At 38.7% G+C, this 12,296-nt stretch overlaps 3 protein-coding genes across 5 annotated transcripts in view; 2 read left to right on the top strand and 1 right to left on the bottom strand.

Moving 5' to 3' along the window:
- LOC111591934 (triple functional domain protein) overlaps positions 1 to 5,193 on the top strand; it is a 46,678-nt gene extending 41,485 nt beyond the window's left edge. Inside the window, exons 1-8 of one of the 3 annotated variants that reach the window (XM_023303873.2) lie at positions 989 to 1,265; positions 3,070 to 3,135; positions 3,212 to 3,355; positions 3,426 to 3,544; positions 3,617 to 3,727; positions 3,791 to 3,980; positions 4,143 to 4,523; positions 4,594 to 5,192. In XM_023303873.2, the coding sequence (XP_023159641.2) occupies positions 1,242 to 1,265; positions 3,070 to 3,135; positions 3,212 to 3,355; positions 3,426 to 3,544; positions 3,617 to 3,727; positions 3,791 to 3,980; positions 4,143 to 4,523; positions 4,594 to 4,797 (1,239 nt within the window). In that variant the 5' untranslated portion in view covers positions 989 to 1,241 and the 3' untranslated portion in view covers positions 4,798 to 5,192. Of the gene's footprint in view, positions 1 to 988; positions 1,266 to 3,069; positions 3,136 to 3,211; positions 3,356 to 3,425; positions 3,545 to 3,616; positions 3,728 to 3,790; positions 3,981 to 4,142; positions 4,524 to 4,593 lie in introns of those variants that run through there. The other 2 variants (XM_030223788.1, XM_023303871.2) reach the window with 2 other exon arrangements.
- A 2,204-nt stretch (positions 5,194 to 7,397) lies between these two features.
- On the top strand, positions 7,398 to 10,697 carry LOC111591931 (ubiquitin carboxyl-terminal hydrolase 5). The gene is made up of 2 exons (XM_023303861.2): positions 7,398 to 8,103; positions 8,588 to 10,697. The coding sequence occupies exons 1-2, from the start codon at positions 7,599 to 7,601 to the stop codon at positions 10,543 to 10,545; spliced, it is 2,463 nt and encodes an 820-aa protein (XP_023159629.2). The 5' UTR covers positions 7,398 to 7,598; the 3' UTR covers positions 10,546 to 10,697.
- Positions 10,698 to 10,720: 23 nt separating this feature from the next.
- On the bottom strand, positions 10,721 to 12,260 carry LOC111591933 (alpha-1,3/1,6-mannosyltransferase ALG2). Its single transcript, XM_023303869.2, has 2 exons — positions 12,128 to 12,260; positions 10,721 to 12,063 (listed from the first exon to the last, which is right to left on the bottom strand). The coding sequence occupies exon 2, from the start codon at positions 12,054 to 12,056 to the stop codon at positions 10,800 to 10,802; it is 1,257 nt and encodes a 418-aa protein (XP_023159637.2). The 5' UTR covers positions 12,057 to 12,063; positions 12,128 to 12,260; the 3' UTR covers positions 10,721 to 10,799.
- Positions 12,261 to 12,296: the final 36 nt, after the last annotated feature.

The raw sequence follows: 12,296 nt of genomic DNA, 5'->3' as shown, positions 1-12,296 counted from the left end.
TGCCTTACAGAGAGATTAAAGTGTTTGTTTTATAGGGTATTTATTAGTCGATCATTTTGATATTTGTATTACAACTTGGAAACCGCTTTTGCACACTTTCAAGCCTTTGCTGATACGATTCAAATAATATACAACCTTTATAATTGCTTATCAGTTGTAAACTATTGATTTATAGGGTATGCGATAGTCAAACGGTGTTGCAGTTGTCTAATAAATTTATTAAATGGTTAAGTTTTTATTTTTTATCAGTTTGATGTAGTATATATCGAAATTATTAAATCAACAGGGTATTTGCTCTTCGACCTACAATTTGCTTGTGCAGTAATGTGATTATATTTGTATTTTATTACTCTCTATCTGTTGAATTGTTCAGAATTTGATTTGCATTGGCTACTGGTGAAAACTTTAGTTTCAAACAGGGTATTTGTTAGTCGAGTAAAGTTTTGCTTAATACAATTCTCGATATAATTCTGTTTGAATTGCCTTTAAGATGACAAGCTGACAATTTGTAGACTTTTGCTTTGTTTAATATATTTACATTCTTACAGGGTATTTGCTAGTCGCGCATTGCTTTCTACTGTTATTTCTTTGATATTGTGGGTGTTCTTTAATGTATGTGTTTAAGAATTTATACACACAATAAAAACGACAAGCCTATATAGGAACTGTGCGCTTTTTCTTCTCACTCTCACTCGCTCTTGCTCTCTACACTCTCTCCATCTCTTACTCTCTCTCTCTCTCTCTGTCTCTCTGTCTCACTGTCTGCTTGCTCAATTGTATATTCAATACAATTATTTTAACGCTTGTCCACAATTTGCGACGCGTTGATTGAGAGTTTCTTTGATTGCTGTGCGGGTGTGCTTGAGTGTGTGATGTGAGCGGGTGTGCGTGTGTGTGTGTGTGAGAACACACAGACATATGTAAATTATGCGTACCCACTATTGAAAGCCCTGACAGGTCACATAGTCAGTTAGTTATTTAGTTGGCGTTCGGATGCGCAGTTCGTTTCGTGTCATGAATTTCGCCTCTTGTCAAAATGACAAACAGATCCCCAATCCTTATAAAGAGTGCAATAGCCACGCTGAAAAATTAAAATTTTATTATAGACAATTATACGAAATCGGCGCGTGATAACCAAAAAAAGAAGAAGAAGCAGCAGCAGAAGAAGAGGAGATATAAATAAAATATAAAATACAATTTGCGAGAGCAAAACGAAATATTGAAAAATATAAACACGTGCCATGAGCTGCTTTCTGCGTCTATTCGTAAGTCCGAAAATGCAAGCAAAAGTGCAAGAGTGGAGCCTGTGTGACTAGCAGATACCCTGAATGTTGTTAATAAGTGTAGAACTGTAGTCGGATGTGCGTAACTAAAAAATGCAGTGAACATTGTGAAAATAACATTTTTGGAAATATTCTAGAAATTTAGTCAAAAGTACGTGACTAGCAGATACCCTAACCATTGTGACGAAATCTAGCAATCTAGTCGGATGTGTGGGATTAGCACATAATTGAGGCATTTTAGAAATGTCATCGACTGTGAGTGACTAACCCAGACCCTATACATTATAAGGAACTGATTCGTTACGTCCGTCAATTTCGTAATAGGTTTCTTTATGATCTCAAAAGTCGGCTTTATTTTTTGTTGAAAGTTTCAAACTTGAAGTTCAATAAGTGTCGCTGTAAATATATAGTCTAAAAATACAGAGTAAATATAGGTATATGTTCCCTATATTAAGAAAAACTATTGTCAGTATAACCCAAGCAAAATACACGCAAGTTCAGACGCCGATGACTCGTGGCTTGGCCAAACGCAAATCTTATCGCAAAGCACACAAAGGCAGGCAAAAATACTATGTTATTTATACATACATCTAACCATATATAAATATATATATATATAATTATATATACGATATATATATATATAATTATATATGGATATATAGTTTGTACTTAAAAGAAACCCAAAAGCGAAACCCGCTTTTTACACAATTTTTATCTACAATTTGCAAGCTTTCAAAAGTCAACAAATATTTGTTTAGTGTATTTTGTATTTACTGTTTGACAGCTTTTGATTTTAAGCTTATTTATGCCATAATCATTTTAGTTATTTGATTCAACTTCGTTTTATTTTTTATAAAAAATTTAAAAATAATTTTCTGATTCAATTTGAGGCAGCCTAAGAAATTCATTTGTTGAGCAAAGTAAATAAATTTCCTATTAAATTGAAAATGAAAAAAAAAACCTGCTTATTGACGAATTCACAAATATCGCACTTAAAATGTGAGAATATCTCAAAGAATAAACATTAAACAATTGAATATTTAACTACAGTAGACGCTGCTATTAAGGAACTACATAAATATAATAAAAAATAAAATATAATAAATTAAAAAATAAATATAATAAATTGTTAAAAAAAATATATTTAATATTAAATATTAAATATATATAACGCTAAATATAATAACACAAAAAAATTAATTTTTAATTTACACAAAGTTTAAAAATCAAAAACAAAACTGCTAAATAAAAAAAATTTTCTTAATTTTTTAATAGTTTATTTTAATTGTTTTTTTTATCCTAAAAATATATCACATTTGTGAATTTTCCATGCCCCATTTCAACTGATTAGAATGCTTGATAAAAAGCACATTTTATTCAGGCATTCTGGACTGTATTTACTGTTCTTAAATTTTTTAGCCAGCCCTAATATAAACACCTGCTGTTCGCTATTTGTGTGCTGATGTTATTTGTTTACAGCGCGAGCAGGCAGAACTTTTAGCTCGACGTGTAGTCTTACCTGTAGTTTGTATTCGCATTCGCAATCGCTATGAAAACCTTCATGCAAATATGCGAATTCCTTAGACTTAGCCAAGGCGCAGTTCAGAGAAAACTTTTTTAATTAGAGCCAGTTGGAAAACCAAGTTTCAATTGAGTTTGGCATATTTGCATTTCGAGTGGACATCAGATGCTAGTCGCTAGCTGCATGCAGCTGCAAGGCGCTTCAACTGCTGTGTATCCTGTTTCTAATTCTGGTTTCCTTTTACGTTTCTTGTACTTGCAGACGAGCACGGGCAAGATAGAGGGCAATCCACTATCGGAAATTGAACAAATTGTCAGAATGAGCCGGGTAAGTAGAGTTCTTGAAGAACTTGCAACGACTTCGAACTCTTCGATTGCATTGTAACTTTTGACTGCATGAACAGGAGCAACACGAGTCGAACAGCCGCGTCGATGGCAGCGTGGCAGGTGAAGCTGGCAACGAGGGCGCTGCCACAGACAATACGGCAACCAATGGACGTGCACATACAAATGCCGAATTGGGATTTGTGCAGGATAACAATGACAAGGTAAGCCTGACACATATATATAAGCTGAACAAAAGAAACGCAAACTAAGCCAAAAAAAAAAAATGCACAGAACAAAACAGATGCCAGCGATAGCAAAGCGAGTGCTCTCAACAAACGTCAATTGGCTTTAAATGAGCTGGTGCTCACCGAGGAGTCCTATGTCCAGGATCTGTCCAAGATAGTCAATGGGTAATTCAAATCGAATCGAATCAAAGCTGCTTCGAACAGCAATTTATAATGCCAATCGAATTACTTTTGCAGCTACATGAAAGAAATACACAACAAAGAAATACCTAGACCTGTGGATTTGTTGGGCGGCAAAATGGATTTGGTATTCAATAACATCAAAGAGATCTACGAGTGGCACAGAGAGTGAGTAGAGCACATATATAAAAGCCTGTTGAATCCATTTAACTAACTTCCAAATATTTTCAGTAAATTCTTAATATTTTTGCGCCAATGTCAAAAGTCACCTGCAGAATTGGGTCCGCTCATTGAGAGCTCAGCCAAGAAGTTCACCATGTACTATTACTTCTGCAGCAATAAACCTTTATCTGAGTTTATAGTCAATGCGCATTATCAGTATTTCGATCAGATACGCCAGAAGCTGGGACATCGCATGGATGTAAGTGCAAATGATTTGTATATAAATATAGATAATTAAATATATATATATATATATATATATATATATAGTTTTATATGCAAACAGATTGCTTTTTATCTTTGCTAAACAGATTTCTTTAAAACTCAATTTTTATATTATTTCGGACTCTCTTTTTGACAGTTGAGCACTTTGATCATAACGCCCGTGCAGCGCATCACAAAATACGTGCTGCTGATCAATGAGATACTGCGTGAGACGAAGCGAGCGGGTCTGCAGAACGAGGTGGCCACGCTGATGAAGGCTAGCGAACAAATGAAGGATGTCGTCAAGAAGGTCAACGATATGATGATGGTGTTGCGTGGCCTGCAAGATTTCGATGGCGAGCTGACGGCCCAGGGCAATCTACTGCTGCAGGGCACACTCACCTGTGCCGTCGATGCGGGTCAGAAGCAGCGCGAGCTGCAGGTATTTCTATTCCAGCAGATCATCATCTTTGCGGACATTCAAAAGCAAAAGACGCAGTTTAGCAGTCCCATATTCAAATATCGTACGCATATACAGGTAAACTGAATTGAATTGACATTAAATTGTTATATTTTCGAATATTAATTGAGTATTTTCTATATGACAGCTGAATCACATGCAGCTAGATCGTCTGAAGGATAGTGCTTATAGTTTTCGTATCAAATCGACGGATCCCAATAAGCCAACCGTTTCTATTGAGTGCCAGGCGAGCTCAGAGGCCTGCTACAACGAGTGGCTGGACATGCTGAACGTGATACTCGAGCAGCAGAGCGATTTAATATTACGGCTCGTCAATCCACTCAACAAATGAAACATACACACCCACACTCACACCCCACACACGCGCAGTGTTGAATTCCAAAAGAAAACACAAATTATATAAGAAACAACTACAATTTATGCTGCTGATTGTAGTTTCTTTAGAATATACAAAACAAAATGTTTTGGGTCCATCCGCAAGAAAAAAAAGATAAAAAAAAAACAAATTTCTAGTGAGCGCTCCGCCTCGCACTTTGTTTGTCTGAGCGTCTGTTTCACACACACACACACACACCTACACACACACATACTCAAGTCCTAATTTGTATGTAGTTTGTAATTTATTTATTTTTGTTCAAGCTCCAATTTTTATTTTACATATACGAGGACTGTTTAAAAAGTTATCGAACCTAAGCACGCAAAAAAGAAAAAATGAAAAATTAATTTATCTAAATTAATACACCATTTTTTTATATCGCTAAATTTCTAAACTATTGTATTTTTTCTAAATTTATCATTTTTATTTTTGTTGCCTGTTTTCTGTTTTTCCGTGTTGAATGCAAAGTAAAAGTATTATATGCTCAAGAATACATATATATGTAAATTATATAGATGATGTGCATTTCGTAAATTAATTTCCTATTTTCAAAATACTTTTACTTTATTTTTTATATTATATATTATATATATCTATACACATATTTTTCCTACAAAGAAATTACTCACAATCAAAAAGCAATACACGAAATACTTAAAGAGAAAACAAAAAAAATCCAACCAATCACGATTAATATATACATAAAAGTTAATTAAAGTATTTACTTGGTACGTTTAGTTTTTAGGTTCTTTTGCATATTTAGTTATTTAATTAATTTAACTAAATCGAGGTGATTTCTAAACATAAAAACAAAACAAAACAGTGCAAGAAACATTTTGAAATTAATTTAAGTTTGCTTTAATTTATGTTTATTCGCAAGATAACATACACGTATTTGTACTCTATACATATATACGTCTATTTTTAATATATCAAATATTTAAGCTTTAAAAGTAAATCAAAAAAATAAGAATTAGACATTTTTCAGTTTTTAATTTAATTAAATAATAAAAAAGAAATTAAATAAGCATTAAATCTACTCAGATATGAAATGAAATTTTGTTTTATTTTTTTCGCATTTTCCTAATATATGATTTTATTATGTTAAAAACATTTCTTATACACAAATCCACACATACATTCACAGCTGTCAGCCCCCATATTTTAGATATATTTATATATAGTCCAAAAAGTTTTCGATCTCTTAAGTGAAAGTTAGAAAAATAAAATTAATTTACTTTAATTCATTTAAATATGTTTTTAGATCGAACATTTTTGAGACTATATATACATATATATATTATAAAATATTTGTCTTTGGCGTGCGTTATAGTTTTGTTAGTTAGATAAGTCGATTGTAGGGGCATGTACAGAATAGTAGCGTATGCGATAAGTCGATTTAAGTCAGTTTGACAGTTAATATACATATATGTATATACATATATATATATATATATATATATATATATATATATATATATATATATATATATATATTCTCTCATATGTCGGTCAAGTCAAGAACACTCTATAAAGTACATTTAAATGGACCAGGATTTGATTAAATGTATAACAAAAAATGCACTTGAGAAAGTTACTAAACGGTTGTTTAAACAATTTCGTTTTAAATCAGTTTTCTTAATATATATTTTAACACACACATACCGTGAACAAACTTATCTGATCAGCAAATAAATAAAACAAAACATATATCAAACATAAATTTAAACAATAACAATTTAGCATAGCTAAACACGGCAGCGATTGAAGAAGTTTTTCAAGGGACAGAAAGAAGCGTTTGAAATGTATTTTTTTACATATATGTGAAATGAACCTCCGGCATTAATGATGAATAACGATCGTGATGATGAATGATTAATGATGTTGATGAACGATGATTAAGTCTTAAAGAGTAACGCACATTGAAAAACATATTTAACGGCCACATCTTTTTCTACATCTTTTGCACCGCACACACAAAACACACTGCAGAAAAAAAAAAAAAACAAAAACGGAAATATTAAATAACATATTGATATATATATCTCTTAACATGAATGTATGAATCTATGTAACATAATTAAATTATAAATTATGCAACTTATTAATTAAAACTTATTGTTGTACTTTAAAGAAAAAAACAAAAAACAAACTGTTACCAAAGTAGGAGCAAATGGGGAAGTTCGATAGATAATTGTGGTAAAAATTTTTGGTGTGCGTATTTTTATGTATAATAAATATACTTGATGTATTGAAGCATTGATTATAGTAAGAGCATCAAATAAACGTGTTAATCTGTGTTTTAGCCAAGTAAGCAAAAAAAATGCCGATATAAACAAAACAAAGCAAAACAAATTGCAAACAAAACAGCAACATATATTTATAGTATATATATATATATCGAAATACAAATTGTATGTACCCAAAACAAACATAAGCATGTAATCTGAATTTAAAATTTTCAAAAAGCGTAATAAATGCAAAATGTAGATGAACACAAATTTATCAATATTCAAATATAAACGGACATTTGAAATTATTGCTCGCTTTGTAGCAATCAGCTTTTAGTCGACTGCGACATAGTAGCGTGTGTACCCATATCAGTGAGTAAGTTGGCGACATTGCATTTAAAACAGGTTGGCATCTCTTCGAATTCTGCCGAGTAATGCAAAAGCGTCGCAGCAGCAGCTGCAAGGAAATTCAATAAATTTTCATTAAAACTTGTTAAAAATAAAACATAATCTTTGTTGAAAATTATGGAAGAACTACGCAAGCATTTATCCAAGGTAAACGTGCCGTGCGGCAATCCACCAATTTACAAAGACGAATGCGTCTTCTCCTACGACAACCCGGAGACGCCGACGGGCCTCTACGTTTGCCTGCAAAGTTTCCTCGGCTTTGGGGAGGCGTACGTGAAGGATTATGCCGCTAAAACCGGAAATGTTGTGTTTTTGCACATTAAACGCGAGCGAAAACTAAAGGCCGGCGAGTCCAATGAGAAGACGCAGTTGGAGGAAGCGGAAGCCGGGCCGGAGCGAAAAATTACGCGCCTTGCCATTGGCGTTGAGGGCGGCTACAATGAGACTGATTTGGCTAAGAAGTACGAGATTAAGGACACGTACAGCATTGTGGTGGCACCCCAACTGGACAAGAAGCTGCCCTATCCAGATGCCGAGCTGCCCATGCGTGTCACCCAAGCGGTGGAGGCAATCATAGAAGCCGATTCAGCTATAGCAAAGCTCGAGAAGGCCACACTCACAGGTGAGCGAATGCATTAATCATCAACTAAAACATATGCTGAGACATCTGGAACAAATATTCAACTATTTTATATTTGCATCGTCGCAAATATTTGCTCATACTGACTCAACTATGATTGAGCGAGACGGCCGCTCAACTTACTCGCTTCCACTCCATGCTCTTTGCATTTGATTACTCTATATTGCTCTAGCTGCTAGGCAATATGATCGCGTCGCTCTTATTCGCTCACACTGCATGCAGTATAGCATTTGCTTACTCTCAATTGCTCTCTGGAATGGAAGTGCATATGTGTCTGTGCAAAAGTCTTTCCTTTAGAGTGAGCTCAAATAAATTTTTGCCTTTTTAGTGTCGAATTGACTAGCTAAGCGTGTGGACGCACAGTTATTCATGTCCACATGACCAAATGTTTGATATGTCTGCTAGTCGGGCGCTACCGATTATATGGCAGTGAGTAGTCTTTAGACTAACTTCAATATCGTTGCAGGCACGTGGGATGGTGAGGTGCGCCAGCCCTCGAAGTATGCTGAGAATCTGCAACAGCTGGACAATGGAAAGAAAATACCGCCAGCTGGCTGGCAGTGCGAGAAATGCGACCTGACCAGCAATTTGTGGCTGAATCTAACAGATGGCTCCATCTTGTGTGGACGGAAGTTCTTTGATGGCAGTGGAGGCAACGATCATGCTGTGGAGCATTATCGAGAGACGGGTTATCCACTGGCCGTTAAGCTGGGCACCATTTCAGCCGATGGCAAATCGGATGTATTCTCCTATCCGGAGGATGACATGGTCGTGGATCCGCATTTGAGCAAGCATTTAACACACTTTGGCATCAACATGGCCGCCATGCAGAAGTGTGAGAAGTCCATGGTCGAGCTGGAGCTGGAGATTAATCAGCGCATTGGCGAATGGTCTGCGTTGACAGAGAGCGAGAGCGAGCTGCAACCGCTGGCTGGACCCGGGTATACGGGCATGCGAAATTTGGGCAACTCCTGCTATATAAACAGCGTGATGCAGGTGCTCTTTGTCATACCCGATTTCCAAAAGCGTTTCGTTGGCAGCGGCGCCGACCATTACTTCAAGGACTATCCCAGTGATCCGGCTAATGATTTCAATATACAGATGGCCAAACTGGGCAATGGATTGCAGTCCGGAAAGTACAGTAGCTTGGTAGCCAATACACTGGACATGGAGCACATGACGGGCATCTCGCCGGCCATGTTCAAGAATATTGTAGGCAAGAATCATCCAGAGTTCAGCACCAAACAGCAGCAGGACGCCAATGACTTCTATTTGCATCTGTTAACGCTGCTCGATCGCAACTCGCGCAATCAATGCAATCCGGCGGATGCTCTCAAATTCCAGCTGGAGGATCGTGTCGAGTGTATGACCAGTCACAAGGTCAAGTATAAGACCCGTGAGGAGTACAGCTTCCGACTGCCAATACCCCTCGAGCAGGCCACCAATCTGGATGAAGTGCGCGAATATCTGGAGCGAGAGCAGGCAGCACGCGCCAGCGGGCAACGGCTCCCAGACCGTGAGTTGGTGCGGCACAAGGTGCCGCTACAGGCTTGTCTGGAACGCTTCTTTGGCACCGAGTTCATCGAACAATTCTATTCGACGGCCATTAATTCTAAGACGACGGCCAAGAAGACCACACGCATGGCCAGCATGCCCGATTTCTTGATGATTCATCTAGGCAAATTTACGCTGGGCGATGATTGGGTGCCCAAGAAGCTGGATGTCTCTGTGGATATGCCGGATGAGCTGGACCTAGGTGTCTGGCGTTCAAGAGGACTTCAGCCAGGAGAGGAATTGCTGCCAGAACCGGCTCCACAGTCGACGGCGTTCGTTTTTGATGAGCTTGTGATGTCGGAGTTGGTCAACATGGGCTTCCCACAGGAGGCATGCAAACGCGCCTGTTTCCATACTCAAAATATCGGACTGGAGGCAGCTTCCAATTGGCTAATGGAACACATTGCCGATGCGGATATCTCTGATCCCTTTGAAGTGCCAAATAATCGCATTGGCGATGGTGCCGCCTCCACGTTCGTTGCCAATCCCGAATCGTTGGCCATGCTGATGAGCATGGGCTTTGGCGAGCGACAAGCGACGGCCGCCCTTAAAGCCACCGATGGCAACGTGGAACGAGCCACCGACTGGATCTTCTCACATGCCGAGGCCGGCATCGATGATGTCCCAGTGCCTGCCCCACCCTGCTCCACAGCCACTGCTGCAGCGGGGAGCAATTATCGCGATGGCACAGGCAAATATAAGTTGGTGGCGTTCATCTCTCACATGGGCACCTCGGCCCAGGTGGGTCACTACGTCTGCCACATACGCAAACAGGGCGAGTGGGTGATCTTCAATGACACCAAGGTGGCCAAATCACAGAATCCACCCAAGGATCTGGGCTATCTGTATTTGTATATGCGCGATGAGTAGAGCAGTGGATGAATATGAGAAGATGATCTCCCCCAAGCAGCAATTCTTAGGATTTGTATGAATTATATAAAATATAAATATATATATTAATGAAACATGAAATAAAGGCAAAGCGTTTGCAACAGCGACAACCAGAGGACCGTCGGCAGGATTCTGCCCTTCTCCACTTATCCAACTAATCTGCTTTGCTTCTCCTCAGCTCCCCAGTTCACTTCAATTAGACACCTCCTCAAATGCTGCTTTTGCACATTTATTCACTCGTTTTTCTTGTTGTTCAGCAACTCCTGGACAATCTCATTGAGACGGTCCGCAAATGCCTCGAAGGAAAACTTCTGCTGCACTCGCTTGTGACCCAGTTCGCCCATCTTCAAGCGCAAGGCCTCATCCTTGAACAGCTGATGCATGGCGCCGCCAAAGCTCTTCTCCTGCTTTTCACAGAGAAATCCAGTGGAAGAGTGCACAACCGTTTCCGTGGGTCCACCACTGTTCAGCGCTACTACTGGCTTGCAGAAATACATGCCCTCCAGCGGCACAATCCCAAAGTGCTCGTTCTCCGGCGTGTAGAGCAGACAGTGCGCGGCATACAACAGATTGCATTTTTCCTCGTCTGTGGGCGAACGCAACAGCACTACATGATCTTCTAAATGCAACTCTGCTATCAGTTGTTCCAGCTCTGCGAAATGCTCTACATTCTCTGTGCAACGGGTATCATAGCCACCCGCAATGATCAAGCGACATCTCTTGAAGTCCGGTGAGGGCAACAAGTCCCGGAGCAGGCCCAGGGAATGCAAGGCCAGTGCATGGTTTTTCTTGCGTTCGTAGCGATTGATGTCCAGGTAGATGAACGAATTGCGTGGCACACGCGGATGCACTGGCTCATCCAACAATGCTGAACGCTGCTCAAGCTTTCGCTCCATTTGATCAAAATATTGGGTATGCAAGGAAGGATAGAGTACGTCGGGTACGACCCGTAGCCGTCGGAATGTGTCCTGGAAGACCCGCAATGTGAACTTGGAGTTCACTAATACCTTATCCGCCTGTCCAATGGTCTGCTCCTCCAGCCAATTAAGGGGCGTCCGATATAAACGCTTTAGTAGGCCAGCTTGACTGCTCAGCAACTGATCAGGATAATGGCAATAGAAAAGGACACGTGGACGATGGCTAGCCAGTCTCAATATTGGCACACACACGGAAATCAAATCACAGACAATCACATCAACTTGGCTACGCTCGGGCATAAAGAAGCTGGCATAGAACGCCGCATAGATCATTCGAACATAAGCACAAATTGCATAGAAACGCCCAAAGAGCTTGCGTGGCAGCCAATCGCCGACAGTCTGTACGGGAAAGCTGCCGTCAGCTGTTTCCTTAAAGCAGTGCGTGCTATCGTGATGATTAGTCAGAAAGCTGACCTCGTGGCCACGTTCCTTCAACGCTAAGGCGGCGTCCACGACGAGACGTTCGGCGCCTCCTATTCCCAAATCTGGATGCAAAAACAAAACTCGCACCATTGTGTTGCTGCAAGTAAGCATATAAATAAATTAATTCTACTTTGATTGTACATATTCGCTATTTAACATACCTAGGTGTCAGGCAAGTTGCATTATTATTAGAAACAAAAACAAACAAAATAAACTTAAGTTGTGTATTGTATCTTAGTATATTCAACAACTATCGATAAGTTGTCTGATAATACTTTGCGTTGCACTGGCAACCCTCGAATTGCATTCTATTTAAAAACAAACAAAGCA

Source organism: Drosophila hydei, unplaced genomic scaffold (genome assembly GCF_003285905.1).
Source record: "Drosophila hydei strain 15085-1641.00,03,60 unplaced genomic scaffold, DhydRS2 tig00000283-arrow-arrow-pilon, whole genome shotgun sequence".
In the NCBI taxonomy this organism is placed as follows: Eukaryota; Metazoa; Arthropoda; class Insecta; order Diptera; family Drosophilidae; genus Drosophila; species Drosophila hydei.
The sequence above is the reverse complement of the archived record's forward strand: the minus strand, read 5'-3'. Positions and strand labels throughout refer to the sequence as shown.

Coding starts and splice junctions, on each gene's coding strand:
- LOC111591931 (XM_023303861.2), top strand. CDS start 7,599: ATGGAAGAACTACGCAAGCATTTATCCAAGGTAAACGTGCCGTGCGGC. Junction 8,104..8,587: donor CGAGAAGGCCACACTCACAG/GTGAGCGAATGC, acceptor ATATCGTTGCAG/GCACGTGGGATGGTGAGGTG.
- LOC111591933 (XM_023303869.2), bottom strand. CDS start 12,056: ATGGTGCGAGTTTTGTTTTTGCATCCAGATTTGGGAATAGGAGGCGCC.